The sequence below is a fragment of the Ascaphus truei genome, chromosome 19, assembly GCF_040206685.1.
Source record: "Ascaphus truei isolate aAscTru1 chromosome 19, aAscTru1.hap1, whole genome shotgun sequence".
NCBI lineage: Eukaryota > Metazoa > Chordata > Amphibia > Anura > Ascaphidae > Ascaphus > Ascaphus truei.
In genome coordinates, this window is record NC_134501.1 from 20,192,246 (window position 1) to 20,213,913 (window position 21,668).

General features: G+C 51.0%; 1 protein-coding gene across 6 annotated transcripts in view; it reads right to left on the minus strand.

Annotated features, from left to right (window-relative positions):
• Positions 1 to 21,668, minus strand: part of PIEZO1 (piezo type mechanosensitive ion channel component 1 (Er blood group)) — a 113,706-nt gene that overhangs the window by 67,351 nt on the left and 24,687 nt on the right. For all 6 annotated transcript variants that reach the window (XR_012789137.1, XR_012789138.1, XR_012789140.1 and 3 more), the window contains exons 2-5: positions 17,873 to 17,969; positions 7,975 to 8,097; positions 7,610 to 7,652; positions 4,358 to 4,523 (exon numbers count right to left, since the gene is read on the minus strand). Coding sequence is in view for 2 of the 6 variants with exons in the window: in XM_075576784.1 (XP_075432899.1) it covers positions 4,358 to 4,523; positions 7,610 to 7,652; positions 7,975 to 8,097; positions 17,873 to 17,879 (339 nt within the window). In the remaining 4 variants the exon portion in view is untranslated. The remainder of the gene's footprint in view (positions 1 to 4,357; positions 4,524 to 7,609; positions 7,653 to 7,974; positions 8,098 to 17,872; positions 17,970 to 21,668) is intronic.

A 21,668-nucleotide genomic window follows, 5' to 3' on the forward strand; every position in this document is an offset into this window, starting at 1 on the left:
GGGAAACTGAATGGGTGGGTGAGTGGGAAACTGAATGGGTGGGTGAGTGGGAAACTGAATGGGTGGGTGAGTGGGAAACTGACTGGGTGGGAGACTGACTGGGTGGGAGACTGACTGGGTGGGAGACTGACTGGGTGGGAGACTGACTGGGTGGGAGACTGACTGGGTGGGAGACTGACTGGGTGGGAGACTGACTGGGTGGGAGACTGACTGGGTGGGAGACTGACTGGGTGGGAGACTGACTGGGTGGGAGACTGACTGGGTGGGAGACTGACTGGGTGGGAGACTGACTGGGTGGGAGACTGACTGGGTGGGAGACTGACTGGGTGGGAGACTGACTGGGTGGGAGACTGACTGGGTGGGTGGGAGACTGACTGGGTGGGTGGGAGACTGACTGGGTGGGCGAGTGGGAGACTGACTGGGTGGGCGAGTGGGAGACTGACTGGGTGGGCGAGTGGGAGACTGACTGGGTGGGCGAGTGGGAGACTGACTGGGTGGGCGAGTGGGAGACTGACTGGGTGGGCGAGTGGGAGACTGACTGGGTGGGCGAGTGGGAGACTGACTGGGTGGGCGAGTGGGAGACTGACTGGGTGGGCGAGTGGGAGACTGACTGGGTGGGCGAGTGGGAGACTGACTGGGTGGGCGAGTGGGAGACTGACTGGGTGGGCGAGTGGGAGACTGACTGGGTGGGCGAGTGGGAGACTGACTGGGTGGGCGAGTGGGAGACTGACTGGGTGGGCGAGTGGGTGACTGACTGGGTGGGCGAGTGGGTGACTGACTGAGTGGGTGGGTGACTGAGTGGGTGGGTGACTGAGTGGGTGGGTGACTGAGTGGGTGGGTGACTGAGTGGGTGGGTGACTGAGTGGGTGGGTGACTGAGTGGGTGGGTGACTGAGTGGGTGGGTGACTGAGTGGGTGGGTGACTGAGTGGGTGGGTGACTGAGTGGGTGGGTGACTGAGTGGGTGGGTGACAGAGTGGGTGGGTGACTGAGTTGACTGGGTGGGTGGGTGGGTGACTGGGTGGGTGGGTGGGTGGGTGCGTGGGTGACTTTGACTATGACTTGACTGAGTGAGTGGGTGGGTGACTAAGTGAGTTTTTGGGTGAGTGGGTGACTGAGTGACTGAGTGGGTGACGTGACTGGGTGGGTGACTGGGTGACAGTGCGTGGGTGGGAGACGGTGGGTGACTTACTTTGACCCCGTGGCATCTGGCTGGGGCAGGAGGTGAGTTCGGGAAGCTGGGGGGGGGGGGGCAAGAGTGGCAGGAGACCCGCGCCGCGCTTCCCCTCCGTCCGGGAGCCGACGCACGTGAGGGGGAGTCCCGCGCCGCGCTTCCCCTCTCCGGTAGCGGCGCACGTGAGGGGGAGTTCCGCGCCGCGCTTCCCCTCACGTGCGCCGCTACCGGAGAGGGGGAGAGCAGGAGGCCCGGCCCGCGAGGGGGGAGGAGCCTGGAGTTTGCTGCTGAGCAGGAGGGCCGCGGCGCACGGTGAGGGTGATGGTGCGGCTGGGGATGTTGCGGAGCGTGGGGATTTGGGTGAGGTGGGGGGAGAGAGTGAGGGGCACCGGGAGAGGAGGGGGGGGTGTGGAAGGTGAGCTGCGGTCCAACTGACGGGGGAGAGTGTGTGTGTGTGTGTGTGTGTGAGGGGGGGGGTGTGTGTGTGTGTGTGTGTGTGTGTGTGTGTGTGTGAGGGTGTGTGTGAGGGTGTGTGTGTGTGCGGGGGCGTGGTGTGTGTGTGTGTGTGTGAGGGTGTGTGTGTGTGTGTGTGTGTGTGTGTGTGTTTTTGCCCGTCACTCTGCCTCAGGCCAATGAGAGGTGCGGGGGCGGGCAGGCCAAGGGACCAATGAGATTGCCGCTAGGGACGCAGACATACAGTGCTTTCAGAAATATATAGTAGATAATATATATATATATGTGTGTGTCCTGCGCCGTTCTATGCTCCCTCTGTATTGTACTGTATGCGCTGTTCTATGCTCCCTCAGTATTGTACTGTATGCGCCGTTCTATGCTCCCTCTGTATTGTACTCTATGCGCTGTTCAATGCTCCCTCAGTATTGTACTGTATGCGCCGTTCTATGCTCCCTCTGTATTGTACTGTATGCGCCGTTCTATGCTCCCTCTGTATTGTACTGTATGCGCCGTTCTATGCTCCCTCTGTATTGTACTGTATGCGCCGTTCTATGCTCCCTCTGTATTGTACTGTATGCACCTTTCTATGCTCCCTCTGTATTGTACTGTATGCGCCGTTCTATGCTCCCTCAGTATTGTACTGTATGCGCCGTTCTATGCTCCCTCTGTATTGTACTGTATGCACCTTTCTATGCTCCCTCTGTATTGTACTGTATGCGCCGTTCTATGCTGCCTCAGTATTGTACTGTATGCGCCGTTCTATGCTCCCTCCGTATTGTACTGTATGCGCCGTTCTATGCTCCCTCCGTATTGTACTGTATGCGCCGTTCTATGCTCCGTCTGTATTGTACTGTATGCGCGTTCTATGTTGCCTCAGTATTATACTGTATGCGCCGTTCTATGCTCCCTCTATTGTACTGTATGCGCCGTTCTATGCTCCCTCTGTATTGTACTGTATGCGCTGTTCTATGCTGCCTCAGTATTATACTGTATGCGCCGTTCTATGCTCCCTCTGTATTGTACAGTATGCGCGTTCTATGCTCCCTCAGTATTGTACTGTATGCGCCGTTCTATGCTCCCTCTGTATTGTACAGTATGCGCGTTCTATGCTCCCTCTGTATTGTACAGTATGCGCCGTTCTATGCTGCCTCTGTATTGTACTGTATGCGCCGTTCTATGCTGCCTCTGTATTGTACTGTATGCGCCGTTCTATGCTCCCTCTGTATTGTACTGTATGCGCCGTTCTATGCTGCCTCAGTATTGTACTGTATGCGCCGTTCTATGCTCCCTCTGTATTGTACTGTATGCGCCGTTCTATGCTGCCTCAGTATTGTACTGTATGCGCCGTTCTATGCTCCCTCCGTATTGTACTGTATGCGCCGTTCTATGCTCCCTCTGTATTGTACAGTATGCGCGTTCTATGCTCCCTCTGTATTGTACTGTATGCGCCGTTCTATGCTGCCTCAGTATTGTACTGTATGTGCTGTTCTATGCTGCCTCAGTATTGTACTGTATGCGCCGTTCTATGCTCCCTCTGTATTGTACAGTATGCGCGTTCTATGCTGCCTCAGTATTGTACTGTATGCGCGTTCTATGCTCCCTCAGTATTGTACTGTATGCGCGTTCTATGCTGCCTCTGTATTGTACAGTATGCGCGTTCTATGCTCCCTCAGTATTGTACAGTATGCGCGTTCTATGCTCCCTCAGTATTGTACTGTATGCGCGTTCTATGCTGCCTCAGTATTGTACTGTATGCGCCGTTCTATGCTCCCTCTGTATTGTACAGTATGCGCCTTCTATGCTCCCTCAGTATTGTACTGTATGCGCGTTCTATGCTGCCTCAGTATTGTACTGTATGCGCCGTTCTATGCTCCCTCTGTATTGTACAGTATGCGCGTTCTATGCTCCCTCAGTATTGTACAGTATGCGCGTTCTATGCTCCCTCAGTATTGTACTGTATGCGCGTTCTATGCTCCCTCAGTATTGTACTGTATGCGCGTTCTATGCTGCCTCAGTATTGTACTGTATGCGCCGTTCTATGCTCCCTCTGTATTGTACAGTATGCGCGTTCTATGCTCCCTCAGTATTGTACTGTATGCGCGTTCTATGCTCCCTCAGTATTGTACTGTATGCGCGTTCTATGCTGCCTCTGTATTGTACAGTATGCGCGTTCTATGCTGCCTCTGTATTGTACTGTATGCGCGTTCTATGCTGCCTCTGTATTGTACTGTATGCGCGTTCTATGCTCCCTCTGTATTGTACTGTATGCGCGTTCTATGCTGCCTCTGTATTGTACTGTATGCGCGTTCTATGCTGCCTCTGTATTGTACTGTATGCGCGTTCTATGCTCCCTCAGTATTGTACTGTATGCGCGTTCTATGCTGCCTCTGTATTGTACTGTATGCGCCGTTCTATGCTGCCTCTGTATTGTACAGTATGCGCGTTCTATGCTGCCTCTGTATTGTAAGAATCAGTGTTTCTCGGCCTTGAAAATCAATAAAAAAAGAGTGAAACAAAGAAAAGCTGCACAGCATCACTATACAGTGTGGAATGTTCATTTAAAGCCGCCCGGGCCGGTACAGGGGGTTGCAGGAGGGTACAGGAGGGTGCAGGAGGGTGCAGGAGGGTGCAGGAGGGTGCAGGAGGGTACAGGGGGTTGCAGGAGGGAACAATGCCCTGCAGGCACCGGGCAGCATGGAGTTTACAGCTTTACGGTCATGCATTGTCCCCACCTGTTCCAGTGGCTCCGTGGACCCGTGACGCCGCCCTGCCCGTGGGATGGATCGCGGCCGTGGCAGTAAGCGGTTACACAGGCCCAAGCACACCGCCGACACCAGAAACATGCCCAAGTCCGGAGACACGAAACGCACCGTGTTCGGGATGTCAGAGAGATCCAGCCTGGGGGGAGAGTCACAGAGGAGGGGTCTTGTAAACCCTTCGGTGCCAGAGAGGCCGGCAATGCACGATGTGGAAATATAACCAGCAAAGCAATATATCAACAGGTTAAGCCATAGAATATCATGCAGGGCAATATATTAACAGGTTAAGCCATAGAATACCATGCAGAGCAATATATCAACAGGTTAAGCCATAGAATACCATGCAGAGCAATATATTAACAGGTTAAGCCATAGAATACCATGCAGAGCAATATATTAACAGGTTAAGCCATAGAATATCATGCAGGGCAATATATTAACAGGTTAAGCCATAGAATACCATGCAGAGCAATATATCAACAGGTTAAGCCATAGAATACCATGCAGAGCAATATATTAACAGGTTAAGCCATAGAATACCATGCAGAGCAATATATTAACAGGTTAAGCCATAGAATATCATGCAGAGCAATATATTAACAGGTTAAGCCATAGAATACCATGCAGAGCAATATATTAACAGGCTAAGCCATAGAATATCATGCAGGGCAATATATTAACAGGTTAAGCCATAGAATATCATGCAGGGCAATATATTAACAGGTTAAGCCATAGAATATCATGCAGAGCAATATATTAACAGGTTAAGCCATAGAATATCATGCAGGGCAATATATTAACAGGTTAAGCCATAGAATATCATGCAGAGCAATATATTAACAGGCTAAGCCATAGAATATCATGCAGGGCAATATATTAACAGGTTAAGCCATAGAATATCATGCAGAGCAATATATTAACAGGCTAAGCCATAGAATATCATGCAGAGCAATATATTAACAGGCTAAGCCATAGAATATCATGCAGGGCAATATATTAACAGGTTAAGCCATAGAATATCATGCAGAGCAATATATTAACAGGCTAAGCCATAGAATATCATGCAGAGCAATATATTAACAGGTTAAGCCATAGAATACCATGCAGGGCAATATATTAACAGGTTAAGCCATAGAATATCATGCAGAGCAATATATTAACAGGTTAAGCCATAGAATATCATGCAGAGCAATATATTAACAGGTTAAGCCATAGAATACCATGCAGGGCAATATATTAACAGGTTAAGCCATAGAATATCATGCAGGGCAATATATTAACAGGTTAAGCCATAGAATATCATGCAGGGCAATATATTAACAGGTTAAGCCATAGAATATCATGCAGGGCAATATATTAACAGGTTAAGCCATAGAATATCATGCAGGGCAATATATTAACAGGCTAAGCCATAGAATATCATGCAGGGCAATATATTAACAGGTTAAGCCATAGAATATCATGCAGGGCAATATATTAACAGGTTAAGCCATAGAATATCATGCAGGGCAATATATTAACAGGCTAAGCCATAGAATATCATGCAGGGCAATATATTAACAGGTTAAGCCATAGAATATCATGCAGGGCAATATATTAACAGGTTAAGCCATAGAATATCATGCAGAGCAATATTGCAGCAATAGAACACGCAAAAACATTCTAACAGCGAGCGGGCGTATCACATGGAGACAAACACCACACAGAACCATGTGTAGAGTATGTATGTACCAAACACGCAAAGGCAAAACAACACGCAGAGTGATGTAAGAAAATGAAAGAGCGATGCAAGGGCCCGCAGAGAGATGCACGAGCCCGCAGAGATGCACGAGCCCGCAGAGAGATACAAGAGCCCGCAGAGAGATACAAGAGCCCGCAGAGCGATACAAGAGCCCGCAGAGAGATACAAGAGCCCGCAGAGAGATGCACGAGCCCGCAGAGAGATACAAGAGCCCGCAGAGAGATACAAGAGCCCGCAGAGAGATACAAGAGCCCGCAGAGAGATACAAGAGCCCGCAGAGAGATGCACGAGCCCGCAGAGAGATGCACGAGCCCGCAGAGAGATGCACGAGCCCGCAGAGAGATGCACGAGCCTGCAGAGCGATGCACGAGCCCGCAGAGAGATACAAGAGCCCGCAGAGCGATACAATGGCCCGCAGAGAGATGCAAGAGCCCGCAGAGAGATGCAAGAGCCCGCAGAGAGATGCAAGAGCCCGCAGAGAGATGCAAGAGCCCGCAGAGAGATGCAAGAGCCCGCAGAGAGATGCAAGAGCCCGCAGAGAGATGCAAGAGCCCGCAGAGAGATACAAGAGCCCGCAGAGAGATGCAAGAGCCCGCAGAGAGATGCAAGAGCCCGCAGAGAGATACAAGAGCCCGCAGAGAGATGCACGAGCCCGCAGAGAGATGCACGAGCCCGCAGAGAGATGCACGAGCCCGCAGAGAGATGCACGAGCCCGCAGAGAGATGCACGAGCCCGCAGAGAGATGCACGAGCCCGCAGAGAGATGCACGAGCCCGCAGAGAGATGCACGAGCCCGCAGAGAGATACAAGAGCCCGCAGAGAGATACAAGAGCCCGCAGAGAGATACAAGAGCCCGCAGAGAGATACAAGGGCCCGCAGAGAGATGCACGAGCCCGCAGAGAGATGCACGAGCCCGCAGAGAGATGCACGAGCCCGCAGAGAGATGCACGAGCCCGCAGAGGATGCACGAGCCCGCAGAGAGATGCACGAGCCCGCAGAGAGATGCACGAGCCCGCAGAGAGATGCACGAGCCCGCAGAGAGATGCACGAGCCCGCAGAGAGATGCAAGAGCCCGCAGAGAGATACAAGAGCCCGCAGAGAGATGCAAGAGCCCGCAGAGAGATGCAAGAGCCCGCAGAGAGATGCACGAGCCCGCAGAGAGATGCAAGAGCCCGCAGAGAGATGCAAGAGCCCGCAGAGAGATGCAAGAGCCCGCAGAGAGATGCACGAGCCCGCAGAGAGATGCAAGAGCCCGCAGAGAGATACAAGAGCCCGCAGAGAGATACAAGAGCCCGCAGAGAGATGCACGAGCCCACAGAGAGATGCACGAGCCCGCCGGGGGAGACACTTCTGGTGCAGTTCTGCACATTTCTCCCACAGGTGTATTTCCCTTTGCAGACTGACACCCATATCACCCACAGGACGAAGGAGTATGCAACACGCCCAGACAACAGGTGAACCCCTAAATCTCCCCCCTCCCCTTACCTGGTGACACCCACATGACGAGCCAGAAACTCCCAGCTGCTGCCTGCAAAATAAAGCACACACCGGTCAGATACCTGAAACACTAACACAGTCACACAGCAGCGACAGTCACACAGCAGCGACACAATCACACAGCAGCGACACAATCACACACCAGCGACACAATCACACAGCAGAGACACAATCACACAGCAGAGACACAATCACACAGCAGAGACACAATCACACAGCACTTAAAGGGTATACACAGAAACCGCCACCCATCAGATAAATAACAAAGTAACACACTGACACAATGCACACAGACCCACAATCCTGATGAATCCCACTTGCGGGTGTGTGGCGAGTTGCCCCCCTGCACTCACAGTTGTACCCCAGCATATCATCCAGCCCGGGCACGGTGTACAGGCACACCTGGAAGGCGAGGTGCGCGCAGAGGAAGAGTATGCTGGTACCGAGCAGAGCCTTCATCAGATTCCCTGTGTGACCTGCCAGGCAAAAGAAGAGCAGAGTGTATCATTTCTCCTCTATATACAGGTCCAGCATCAACATACACGGACCCCTCCCCAACTGGCTGGGGCCGGCCACACATTGTGCTTACTTACATTAACATTGGATTGCAAGCTCTTGGGGAACGACATTTTTTTATCACATTGTTAACTCAGATGTGATCTTCTGACTCCTGTTTTTGTCACCGTGCATAAATAAATACATATATACAGATACCAGAGAGATATAGATATATAGGGGAACGATAATCTAATACAGGGGTAGAAGCACAGCGTATTGGAAAGAGGGGTTGGGGTCTTGTCTTTAGGGGGCTGCGATGCAGAGTTTGGCACACAGTTACATACTGTGCACACTACACAGTACAGATACTACACCGTGTACACAGATACTGCAGATCTGCAGTATCTCATGTGTGTGAGAAATCCCTTCACTTACCCATGAGAACCCTCCCTAAATACCAACAGAAGGGGCAGTGCTAACAGAGGGGGTATGTTACAAATAACATGCTGTCTTCTGGTATGACCTGACGGTAGCCTAACCCCTGTGATGGTAGAAACATTGTAATGCCTTATAAAAAGATATGTTACATTAATTAAAGCAGCAGTCCAAGAGGACGTTTATTTTTTCCCCCTTTAATATGCGCATCAATACAATCCACACAATGATAAGTAATTAGCTAAATTGCCGATCGATCTGTTCTCCTGTGATCGATCGGCGAAGATTCTGCTCGGGGGTTCACTAAATGGCTGTCAGTGTAGCAGAAGAGGACCAAAGATGCAAAGTTCAGTGGGGAAGATCATGTGACCAGGCCGTCACTAGATACAATTGGTTTACTGCTAGAGAGAGGGCAGGGCTCAAAAAGGGGTGTGCCAGAGTGTTTCAGAAGAGGAAGGGGATGTGACTATGTAAATGGTTGCTATAGAAACAAAATAAATGCTTGTTACATTATAATACATTAAACATTTCCATCACAGTTTTAAAAATAAATGCATTTTCTCACAGTACAGAACTGATTTATGAAAACACACATGTAGGATGTTGCTAGGTCTGCAGCTTTAAGTGACAGTTCTGCATTCTGTTGCCCTCTCATCTCTGAGACACACTCACATATGGAAAAGGTTAGTGAGGGGGGGGGAGAATACCCGTTTAACTTTCACCCAGTTAAAATCTCTGGTGTCTTTGCAGGAGCGGCTATTTATAGAGACATGTGTGATGTGCAGGCTGTCAACTGCAAAAGGGGGCTGAAAATACTGCAGCATTTCTGCCCCGGTTTTGCCTCGTAGTTGTTCAGATTGAGGATTTCACAGCCCCCTGAAGCTGCCCCCAGTCCTGGGACTCCTGGCTCAGCGTTATATGTCGCTGTCCCCAGTGGTACGTCCTGTGAGCTCAGCGGTCTCAGCCCTCAGGGCTCTGCCACGTGATACCCTGCTTCCCCTGGACATGTGAGGCCGGCTTCAGATCGTGTTCCGTGTGTTCTGATCCCAGCAGGGCGGCAGCAGGTGAAGAACCCAGGCACAGAGCTACTCACTGAGAGTATCAAGCATGACATACATACACAGGCAAGGAAACGGGGGTGAAACCCTTAGGCTTTTCACATATTTCACACCTAAAATGTTATTAGATCTTAATCTAAGTCCTAATAAAAGATGCAGATAACCTGATCAAACAAGCGACACAAAAAACATGAAACTTGTTCAACATTTATTTATCCACAAATGATTCAACATTCAATAACCACGTGTGAGAAAGTATGTGACCATTAGATTCGGTACCTGGTGGCGCCCCCATGAGCAGCAATGACTTCAGCTAAGTGTTTCCTGTAACTGCTGGTCAGTCTCTCACATCGGTTTTTGAGGAATTTTGTCCCATTCCTCCTTACAGAACTGCTTCAACTCAGTGACATTTGAGGGCTTCCTTGCATGGACAGCTCACTTCAGGTCCTGCCACAACATTTCAATGGGGTTTAGGTCCGGACTTTGACTAGGCCATTCTAAAACGTGGAATTTCTTCTTCTTGTAGAGCCACTTGTATATTTAGGATCATTGTCTTGCTGCATGACCCACTTTCGTGTCAGCTCATGGATAGATGGCCCGACATTCTTCTCTAGAATCTTCTGATACAATGCAGAATTCATAGTTGTGTCAATGATGGCAAGCCGTCCAGGTCCTCAGGTAGTAAAGCAGCCCCAAACCATCACATTCCCACCAACATGGCTTGGTTCTTCTGTTCGAAAGCAGTATTTGTTTTTTGCCAAACAGAACGTTTCTCATTGAGGCCAAAAAGTTCTACCTTTGACTTGTCTGTCCAGGAAACATTATTCCAGAAGTCTTATGGATCATCTATGTGCTCTTTGGTGACCTTCAGTTTTTTTTAGAGAGCAGTGGTTTCCTCCTGGCTATACTTCCCTGTACACCATTCTTGATCAGTCTTTTTCTGATAGTTGAGTCATGAACACTCACATTAGTCAAGGTGAGAGTGGCCGGCAGATCCTTGGATATTAGCCTGGGGTTCTTTGTGACTTCGTGGATGATTTGCCGGGTTTGTTCTTGGAGAGAATTTGGGTTTTCTACGACCACTCCTGAGTAGAATGACTGTGGTCTTGAACTTTCTCCATTTGTAGACTAATCTATCTGACAGTGGATTGGTGGAGCCCCAAATCATTAGAAATGGTGTTATAACTCTTTTTAGACTGATGAGCATCCATAACGGCTTTTCTGCGGTCCTCAGAGATTTACTTTGATCGTGATATCACGTGTTTCCAGACACTTGTATGATGAAGACAAAACTCAAAGTTTCTGATCTTTACATAGGATGGGGCCTCCCAAACTCACCCCTGAAGATCTTCTTAATTATTTAAACACCCGATTCTAATTATCCCCTTTAATTTAGCTGATAAAACCAGGGTTACACTTACTCATTGTTTGTCTAAATCACACATCAATTTGTTTCAAAAGACATGGAATTGGTTAATATAAACACTATTGGCTATTTATGAAAAGACTGGTTTTCATTCCACAAGTTTATGATGGAAAAACTATGGAATTTCCGTAAATATCATTGAGGTTTCCAAGCTTTCTCGCCACTGCGCCTGCGTGTGTTGATATAGATATACACATATATATGTGATAGGAAGCGGGCACACCAGGTCTCGGAGAAATAATATCAAATGTATTTGTACATATCAACGTTTCGGCGCATTCAGCCTTTGGAGCTAAAACATTGATCTGATTTCCTCCAAGACCTGGTGTGCGTCAGCGAGGTGTAAAGTTGAGTCACCGCTAAAAGGGAGTTCTCAAGTTTGAACATTAATGCAAAAGTGACCAGCGTTAAGAAGTTTAATTCCTATTTGACCAAGTCTGCACCCAGGCAATTAGGACAGGTAGGATATCAGACCACACACTACTTGTAGGAAGAGGACATCTCTTCGGATCTCAAATTATATTCATGCAAATAAACTCCTAATCTGGTTCCCAAGTCCTGAGTTTGGGTCTCGTGCATGAACTGCCCAAATGTATGAAACTATATACTTAGAAATCATAATAAACAAGCGTAAGGCAAAGAGATTCAGTTCCCACGGTCAAGTGTACTTCATTAGCCCATTGGATTTTATTGCAAACCGTTAAAAACAATTATTAATCCAACGTGGGAACAAACCGACACCAGAGCAGGGGGCCGTTTCACATGAACAAAAAGCAGTTGTGACGTTTGCACGCTGCGCGCACACGATCCCCAGCTGCAGAACTGGTGCGAACAAGAAGTGGGATTTTCCCATTGATAAATCTGGTGTAGTTCTTTCCCCCGATTCTGCAGCCTTTGGCAAATAGGAAACATTGTTTTTATCCCCACGCCGCTCTGCCAGCCTGCTCCCCGTTTAGCCGTTTATGCAGAAGCAGAGAGCCACGGACCGAACAATACGGACACATAGGAAGGCCTCACACGCAGGGACACGGGGACACTGATCCATCTCAGCTTCTGCTGTGTGTGGGTAGAAAGAATGGCTAAACCCCAAGCATTGTTAGGGAATGCTGCAGTCTGTCTGTATTATACTCCTCTCTGTGTACATGGGTCAGAGTGACCTCCTGACTGTAGAAAATATGGGGAGAGGATCAGACAGTGCTGGCGTTATGTGTAATGTTGGGTGACCTCCTGACTACATATAATCCCAGGACTGTCTGATCCGGTCCCTGATAATCTGCAATGTTGGGTGTTCCCCCGACTCCAGCGTATCAGGGACAGGCTCAGACAGTCCTGGGATTATATGTAAAGTTGGGTGACCTGACTGCAGATTATCAGGAATTTTTTTCTAAAATAGGGTCTAGATAACTTCGCCTCAATGCTTACAAAATGTTTTTTTTTTAACCAGACACAGTACAACTGCTTTTTAAGTCCCTAGCCCTTATGTTCCTTTGCCTCCCTGGCTTGTGAGCTTTTACTAAAAGAAAAAGTAATAGGAAAACCACAAATAACAGAAATAAGCATTTTACGGCCCGGAAATTTTGAGCAACAGAAGCATCAAATAAACCCGTTTAAGGGGAAGATTCCCCAGGGGACGAGGTGGTCAAAGAAACACGTATGAAGAGGCAGGCAGTGCGGGGGGGGGGTCGGGCCCCGGGCTGGTGGCCAGGCTCACTCTCCATGTCGGGCCTTTAATGGAAGGAACTGCACAGAGAATAGCAGATGGGTGTTTGTAATATCCGAGCCCAGAAATTGTCCGGTTTAGGAAAGAGTGAGTATGATTTAATTGTTCCGAAGCTTGCAATGAGGTCACAAAAAGGAAAAATACATGTGTGTGTGCACGTGTGTATATATATATATATATACTAGCTGAGAGACCCGGCGTTGCCCGGGATGTAATTTTGGGGGGGCGTACGACAGGGTTAGGCTTCCCCCCCCCCCCTTGACAGCTAGGTGGGTGACTGAGTTGACTGAGTGTGTGGGTGACTGGGTGGGTGTGTGACACTTGACTGAGTGGGTGGGTGGGTGACTTTGGGTCGGTTTGACTTTGGGTCATGGGTGGGTGACTTTGGGTCGGTGGGTGGGTGACTTTGGGTCGGTTTGACTTTGGGTCGGTGGGTGTGTGACTTTGGGTCGGTGGGTATGTGACTTTGGGTCGGTGGGTGGGTGACTTTGGGTCGGTTTGACTTTGGGTCGGTGGGTGGGTGACTTTGGGTCGGTGGGTGACTTTGGGTCGGTGGTTGGGTGGGTGAGTTGGGTCGGTGGGTGGGTGAGTGGGAGACTGACTGGGTGGGTGAGTGACTGACTGGGTGGGTGAGTGACTGGGTGGGTGAGTGGGTGACTGACTGGGTGGGTGAGTGGGTGACTGACTGGGTGGGTGAGTGACTGACTGACTGGGTGGGTGAGTGGGTGACTGACTTGGTGGGTGAGTGGGTGACTGACTGGGTGACTGACTGGGTGGGTGAGTGGGTGACTGACTGGGTGGGTGAGTGGGTAACTGACTGGGTGGGTGAGTGGGTGACTGACTGACTGAATGGGTGGGTGACTGGGTGACTGACTGAATGGGTGACTGAATGGGTGGGTGACTGGGTGACTGAGTGGGTCGGTGACTGAGTGAGTGAGTGGGTGGGTGAGTGGGTGACTGACTTACTGAATGGGTGGGTGACTGGGTGACTGACTGAATGGGTGACTGGGTGACTGAATGGGTGGGTGACTGGGTGACTGAGTGGGTGGGTGACTGAGTGGGTGGGTGGGTGACTGGGTGAAAGTGGGTGACTGGGTGAAAGTGACTGGGTGGGTGTGTGGGTGGGTGACTGGGTGGGTGTGTGGGTGGGTGACTGAGTGGGTGACTGGGTGGGTGACTGGGTGGGTGACTGGGTGGGTGTGTGGGTGGTGACTGAGTGAGTGAGTGGGTGGGTGACTGAGTGAGTGGGTGGGTGACTGAGTGAGTGGGTGGGTGACTGAGTGAGTGGGTGGGTGACTAAGTGAGTGGGTGACTGAGTGGGTGACTGAGTGGGTGGGTGACTGAGTGGCTGGGTGGGTGAAAGTGACTGGGTGGGTGTGTGGGTGACTGGGTGACAGTGCGTGGGTGGGAGACGGTGTGTGACTTACCTTGACCCCGTGGCATCTGGCTGGGGCAGGAGGTGAGTTCGGGAAGCTGGGGGGGGGGGGGGGCAAGAGTGGCAGGAGTCCCGCGCCGCGTTTCCCCTCTCCGGTAGCGGCGCACGTGATGGGGAGAGCAGGAGGCCCGGCCCGCGCTTCCCCTCTCCGGTAGCGGCGCACGTGATGGGGAGAGCAGGAGGCCCGGCCCGCGCTTCCCCTCTCCGGTAGCGGCGCACGTGATGGGGAGAGCAGGAGGCCCGGCCCGCGCTTCCCCTCTCCGGTAGCGGCGCACGTGATGGGGAGTCCCGCGCCGCGCTTCCCCTCTCCGGTAGCGTCACACGTGATGGGGAGTCCCGCGCCGCGCTTCCCCTCTCCGGTAGCGTCACACGTGATGGGGAGTCCCGCGCCGCGCTTCCCCTCTCCGGTAGCGGCGCACGTGATGGGGAGTCCCGCGCCGCACTTCCCCTCTCCGGTAGCGTCACACGTGATGGGGAGTCCCGCACCGCGCTTCCCCTCTCCGGTAGCGGCGCACGTGATGGGGAGAGCAGGAGGCCCGGGCCGCGCCGCGAGGGGGAAGGAGCCTGGAGTTTGCTGCTGAGCAGCAGGGGCCGCGCTTCCTCCGCGGCGCACGGTGAGGGTGATGGTGCGGCTGGGGATGTTGCGGAGCGTGGGGATTTGGGTGAGGTGGGGAGGGGGGAGAGAGTGAGGGGCACCGGGAGAGGAGGGGCACCGGGAGAGGAGGGGCACCGGGAGAGGAGGGGGGGGGGGGGTGTGGAAGGTGAGCTGCGGTCCAACTGACGGGGGAGAGTGTGTGTCCTGTGTGTGTGTGTGTGTCCCTGTGTGTGTGTGTCCCTGTGTGTGTGTATGTGTCCCTGTGTGTGTGTGTCCCTGTGTGTGTGTGTCCCTGTGTGTGTGTGTCCCTGTGTGTGTGTCCCTGTGTGTCCCTGTGTGTGTGTCCCTGTGTGTGTGTCCTTTGGCCGTCACTCCGCCTCAGGCCAATGAGAGGTGTGCGGGGGCGGCCCAAGGGACCAATGAGATTTCCAGGGCGGCCCAAGGGACCAATGAGATTTCCCCTAGGGACACCGGACATCCCAGGCAGGCAGGCAGGCTGGCATGCATGCATGCAGGCAGGCAGGCAGGCATACAGTGCTTTCACTAACTAGTAGATATAAGATATATGTCATGTATGTATACACACACTATTGTTTCCCCCCCTGTATTTCCATTATGGTTAACTCTCTTTCACTGCCTGGGAGGTGTGCGGCACACAAATGCACCCTTCCTCTGCCTTGCGTACCTCCAGTTAAGCTTGTTATCTGTTTTACTGCCTGCAGGTGCCACACCTGTAAATTGCAATTACAGGTGTGCAAATGGCCATTAATTAATACTATTATTGTTTAATTATCGGTATGAGTGCATTGTCTTTTTCTCATTCTCGCCCAGTTGGAAGTTGCCCTGCAGGTTCAGAGTATCAATGGGCTGGCAGCATTGCAGCTCAGAGGTGGCTGCATGCGTAACTTTGATGTGCAGTGGTAAAGCTCTATCCAGTTACAACGTATCACTACAAACAAAGGAAGTTGTTTCCAGGAGCAGTGAGGAGTAGTGAGGAGCAGCCAAGGACAGCACAGGCTGTGAAAAAAAAGGGTTTACCCGGATAAACTGTCAAGGCTGCAGGGGATTGGAAAATTCAGAGAGGAATTCAACAAGGGAAGGTTTATATGAAGAGACAGTTTGGCAGTGACAGTAAAGACAGGAGGGAGACGCAGAGACACACGCCAGAGAGAGAGAGAGACACACGCAGAGAGAGACACGCAGAGAGAGAGAGAGAGAGAGAGAGAGAGACACGTAGAGAGAGAGAGAGAGAGAGACACGCAGAGAGAGAGAGAGAGAGAGAGACACGCAGAGAGAGAGAGAGAGAGAGAGAGACACACGCAGAGAGAGAGAGAGAGAGAGAGAGAGAGAGAGACACGCAGAGAGAGAGACACGCAGAGAGAGAGAGACACGCAGAGAGAGGAGAGAGAGAGAGACACGCAGAGAGAGAGACACGCAGAGAGAGAGAGAGAGAGAGAGAGAGACACGCAGAGAGAGAGACACGCAGAGAGAGAGAGAGAGCACGCACGAGAGAGAGAGAGAGACGCAGAGAGAGAGAGAGACACGCAGAGAGAGAGAGAGACACGCAGAGAGAGAGAGAGAGAGAGAGACGCAGAGAGAGAGAGAGACACGCAGAGAGAGAGAGAGAGAGGACACGCAGAGAGAGAGAGACACGCAGAGAGAGAGAGAGAGAGAGAGAGACAGAGAGAGAGAGAGAGAGAGACACGCAGAGAGAGAGAGAGAGAGAGAGAGAGAGAGAGAGAGAGAGAGAGAGAGAGAGAGAGAGAAAACGCAGAGAGAGAGAGAGAGAGAGAGACACGCAGAGAGAGAGAGAGAGAGACACGCAGAGAGAGAGAGAGGGGAGACACGCAGAGAGAGAGACACGCAGAGGAGAGAGAGAGAGACGCAGAGAGAGAGAGAGACACGCAGAGAGAGAGAGAGACACGCAGAGAGAGAGAGAGAGAGAGAGACACGCAGAGAGAGAGAGAGAGAGACAACGCAGAGAGAGAGAGAGAGAGAGAGACACGCAGAGAAGAGAGAGAGAGAGAGAGAGGAGAGAGAGAGAGAGAGAGAAACGCAGAGAGAGAGAGAGAGACGAGAAGAGAGAGACACGCAGAGAGAGAGAGAGAGAGAGAGACACGCAGAGAAGAGAGAGAGAGAGAGACACGCAGAGAGAGAGAGAGAGAGAGAGAGAGAGAGAGAGAGAGAGAGAGACACGCGCAGAGAGAGAGAGAGAGAGAAACGCAGAGAGAGAGAGAGAGAGAAACGCAGAGAGAGAGAGAGAGAGAGACACGCAGAGAGAGACGAGAGGAGACACGCAGAGAGAGAGACACCAGCAGAGGAGAGAGAGAGAGACGCAGAGAAGAGAGAGAGAGACGCAGAGAGAGAGAGAGACACGCAGAGAGAGAGAGAGACACGCAGAGAGAGAGAGAGAGACACGCAGAGAGAGATAGACTGCGAGGGCAAAATAGATACACGGAATAGGAGGAGGAGATGGGGAAGGCTGGAGCTGGTGTTATTCCCAGGAATGTTTGATATAAAAAACACAGAGGCTCATCCAAACCTACATGAGAGCGAGCCGCGGCACGAGAGAGAGCGCGAGCGCAGGCAGAGAGAGAGCGCGAAGCGCGGCAGAGAGAGAGCGCGAGCGCGGCAGAGAGAGAGCGCGAGCGCGGCAGAGAGAGAGCGCGAGCGCGGCAGAGAGAGAGCGCGAGCGCGGACAGAGAGAGAGCGCGAGCGCGGCAGAGAGAGAGCGCGAGCGCAAGCGGTAAAGAGAGGGCAGAGGGCGCGAGCGAGCAAAAGAGAGGAAAATGATAAAAGGGAAATATAGCGCGAGAGTGGCGCGCGCGAGAGAGAGCGCAGGCAGGAAAGAGAGAGAAGAGAGAGAGAGGCAGATGGCGCGACCGGGGAAAGAGAGGAAAAATGATAAAAGAGAGAGAGAGAGAGCGCGCGCGCGAGAGAGAGAGAGAAGAGAGCGCAAGAGAAGAGAACTGCAACCAGAGGTGGATATGAAGACATTAACCCCTTTCACGTGCTGCATTTGACCTTCGATAACACAAGGCCCTGCAGTGATGCATCAGATCGCAGCGACTGTTACTCTGTTACCTCTCATACTGCGGGGGCTGGGACTCCCAAACCACGGCAGGAGCAGCAGGAACAGCAGGTAGACCAGGGACCAGCAGGTTGTAACGGAAGAGGCAGGCTGTAGGGAGAGAGAGAGGGGCAGTCAGTGAGGGCAAATAATACCCAGGCAGGGCAAGTGCAGACCCCAAACGGTCACACTTTGTGCAGTGAATCCAAAACAAACGTTTATTGCCATTTCTTCCGGCTGCATCAATTACAGAAGCTCGTTAATCAGGGTTCTTATATCGGATGCAGATCGTTAGGCCAGGTTAGATCATGATTATACTGGTGGTGCGCTTGCGCGCAACGCTGCCCAATCACAAACTAATGAATACCAATGAAGGCGATTCTCGGCCAGACAAATTAATTTTGTCTTTGCGCGCGACGGTCGAGTCCTGTACGTGGTTCAGCCAATGAGGGCAAAACCGCTCACGTGACGTCACGCCGACGCCTCCCCATCGCCTGAAGTACAGTTCACATTCTTGAGCTTCCGACAGGCGTGCGCCATGTGCATGCGCGGCGAGTATAGTCTCATCTTTATTACCAAAATTAGAGAAAGGGATGTGTTACCAACCCCCTCCCTAGCTAGAAGCCCAGTGATAGATGCACTTCAGGGCTGTTAAAAACATCACATTTATTATAACAGTTAGCCCATCTGATGCACCCAATGCCAATCTAGGCATTTAGAGGCGAAAACCATAATTCCAATTACATCATTTTCATTTTGTGAGCAGTATATACCTTCTGTGTTTTTTAATCTCATCTTCTACTCTGCTCAAACCTGCTGCCGATTCATTAAACTAAAGAAAGCCCAGACTGATACATCCCCCTTTATAATCTGTGCCTCACGTAACTGCTCCCCAACTCCTCCTACTGACACCCCCCAAACTGAAATTCTGCTGGCAAGTGCAGGAGGGGGGTACAGTGACCCTGAGGGGGGCCTGGTATGGTGACGGGAAAACTTAAATTCCTGCTGACTTGCGGTTTGCTCTGCTAAGAAATGACGGGACGTATGGCTGGGAGTTTGGGTTATTTTTTTTTTAATAAACAGACTAATTTTTTTCCCTCTGGGAAATTTGAACATCACTAAATGATAAAATAAGTCAGTAAGAAATATGTGTCACATATCAGTGCATGTATGTACACGCACTAAAAAAAAAATATAGTATAAATATATATATTATATTATATAATATATATGATATATAATTATATATATACACTCACACACACACACACACACACACACACACACACACACACACAACACACACACACCTTTTAAGCACAGCATGGGACTAGCAAAGCAAGTCAAACCACTCACAGACATGTTTCAACCTTGATGGGTATCATCAAGTGTGAGCTTGGTTTATACTTGCTTTGTGATATTTCTAGGCTGGGTAGGTTTTACCATTACATTTTAAGTTACGGTGGGTGAAAAAAGGCAACAAAAAACCTCCACCGTTGGCATATAGCCAATAAGGAATATCACTTATGAGCACATTCACATGTCTTAGACAGGTCTGCAACCCTCCTTTCAACCATTATCACCTAGTATACAGTGCTCCCAGTGCAGCAAGGGGTTCTGGGAAATGACATGCAAAATGGGCACACGTGTCACCTTTCTGCCTGGAATATCCATTCACATGGAGCCCATTTAAGCAAAATACATCACTGTTCACACAGCTTTTAAGCACAGCATGGGACATACATACCATACATACATATATGATTATATATATTACACACCACACCTGCATATTTTGTTGCGTGTAAGAGTTTGAATGTGTGTGTGCGTATATATATAGTATTATGTGTGTGTGTGTGTGTAGTTGTACATGTTTGTAGTTGTATGCATATATAAACATGTGTGTGGGTGTCAGAATGTTGAGGGGCTGTAATACTAAATCAGGGGGATTTTGGATACTCTCAGCAGGGGCATCATCTGGTACCCAATAAATTAGGGGTCTCACTGACACTTAGGGGGCTGCATTGTCAGATCCCACTCTGTTCGCCTGTACTATCAGAAAGGATTACAAATACCCAATTATGATAATGACAGACGCCAGCGGAAAGGAGTTAAAACGTTTTCAATGCAAGGCCAGATATATTGTATCAAACACACCTTCCTCTGCATATACAATCCTGGACACACACAACCACTGCACAGGTGGAGGGAGGGACACACACACACACACACACAATCACTGCACAGGTGGAGGGAGGGACACACACACACACAATCACTGCATAGGTGGAGGGAGGGACACACACACACACACAATCACTGCACAGGTGAGAGGGAGGGGACACACACACACACAATCACTGCACAGGTGGAGGGAGGAACACACCACACACAATCACTGCACAGGTGGAGGGAGGGACACACACACACAATCACTGCACAGGTGGAGGGAGGGACACACACAACACAATCACTGCACAGGTGGAGGGAGGGACACACACAATCACTGCACAGGTGGAGGGAGGGACACACCACACACAATCACTGCACAGGTGGAGGGAGGGGACACAGAATCGCCCATGACTGGGGGAACCCACCTCCGCAAGTTTTAGTAAGGAAGGGTTACATGTGAGAAGAGTGATGAGAGAAGCTAGGAGGGGTAACCAGAGGAGGGGGTCCTCACGCCTTGAGCGGGTCCTCACACACGTGCCCGGGAGGAGAGTAGCCCGCCCTGTGGGTATGCACCGTTTGGTGGGTTTGTATCGGGAGGTTGTTGGGTTAATGTCGCAGCTTTGTGGGGTGGCATTGTTGGTATAGAGGGGTGTACTTGCTGGTATAGAGGGGTGGCATTGCTGGTATATAGGGGTGTATTTGCTGGTATAGGAGGGATGGCATTGCTGGTATAGAGGGGTGTACTTGCTGGTATAGAGGGGTGTACTTGCTGGTATAGAGGGGTGTACTTGCTGGTATAGAGGGGTGTACTTGCTGGTATAGAGGGGTGTACTTGCTGGTATAGAGGGGTGTACTTGCTGGTATAGAGGGGTGTACTTGCTGGTATAGAGGGGTGTACTTGCTGGTATAGAGGGGTGTACTTGCTGGTATAGGAGGGGTGTACTTGCTGGTATAGGAGGGGTGTACTTGCTGGTATAGGAGGGGTGGCCTTGCTGGTATAGCGGGGTGGCCTTGCTGGTATAGCGGGGTGGCCTTGCTGGTATAGCGGGGTGGCATTGCTGGTATAGCGGGGTGGCATTGCTGGTATAGCGGGGTGGCCTTGCTGGTATAGCGGGGTGGCCTTGCTGGTATAGCGGGGTGGCATTGCTGGTATAGCGGGGTGGCATTGCTGGTATAGCGGGGTGGCATTGCTGGCACAGCGGGGTGTCACTGTGAAGGGGAGAGAGTAGAGCGACGATCCCAGTGTCCCTACGGCTGGAGGGGCTCCGTGCATCTGCTTGGGTGGGTAAGTATTATTACCCGCTGGGGGGTGGGCCCCCGAGGTCCATCCAGAGGGGCTACCAGTTTGGTGCTGCTATTGCTAGAGCCGGCAAGGCCGGAGTGAGCCGAAACATTGAGGTTTAAATAAATGTGATATTTTGTCTCCAAGGCCCGGTGTACCCGCTTCCTACCACCCTCTTGTACTTACCTTTGCTGCAGTCTGCACCCAAGCAGGTAATGTAACGGTAGTGAAATCTCACCGATAGGAGAGATAGGAGAGATAGGGACGGACAGATAGATAGGAGAGATTAGATAGGAGAGATTAGATGGGATAGATTAGATAGATAACACACACGACTTGTATGAAGAGATTTCTTC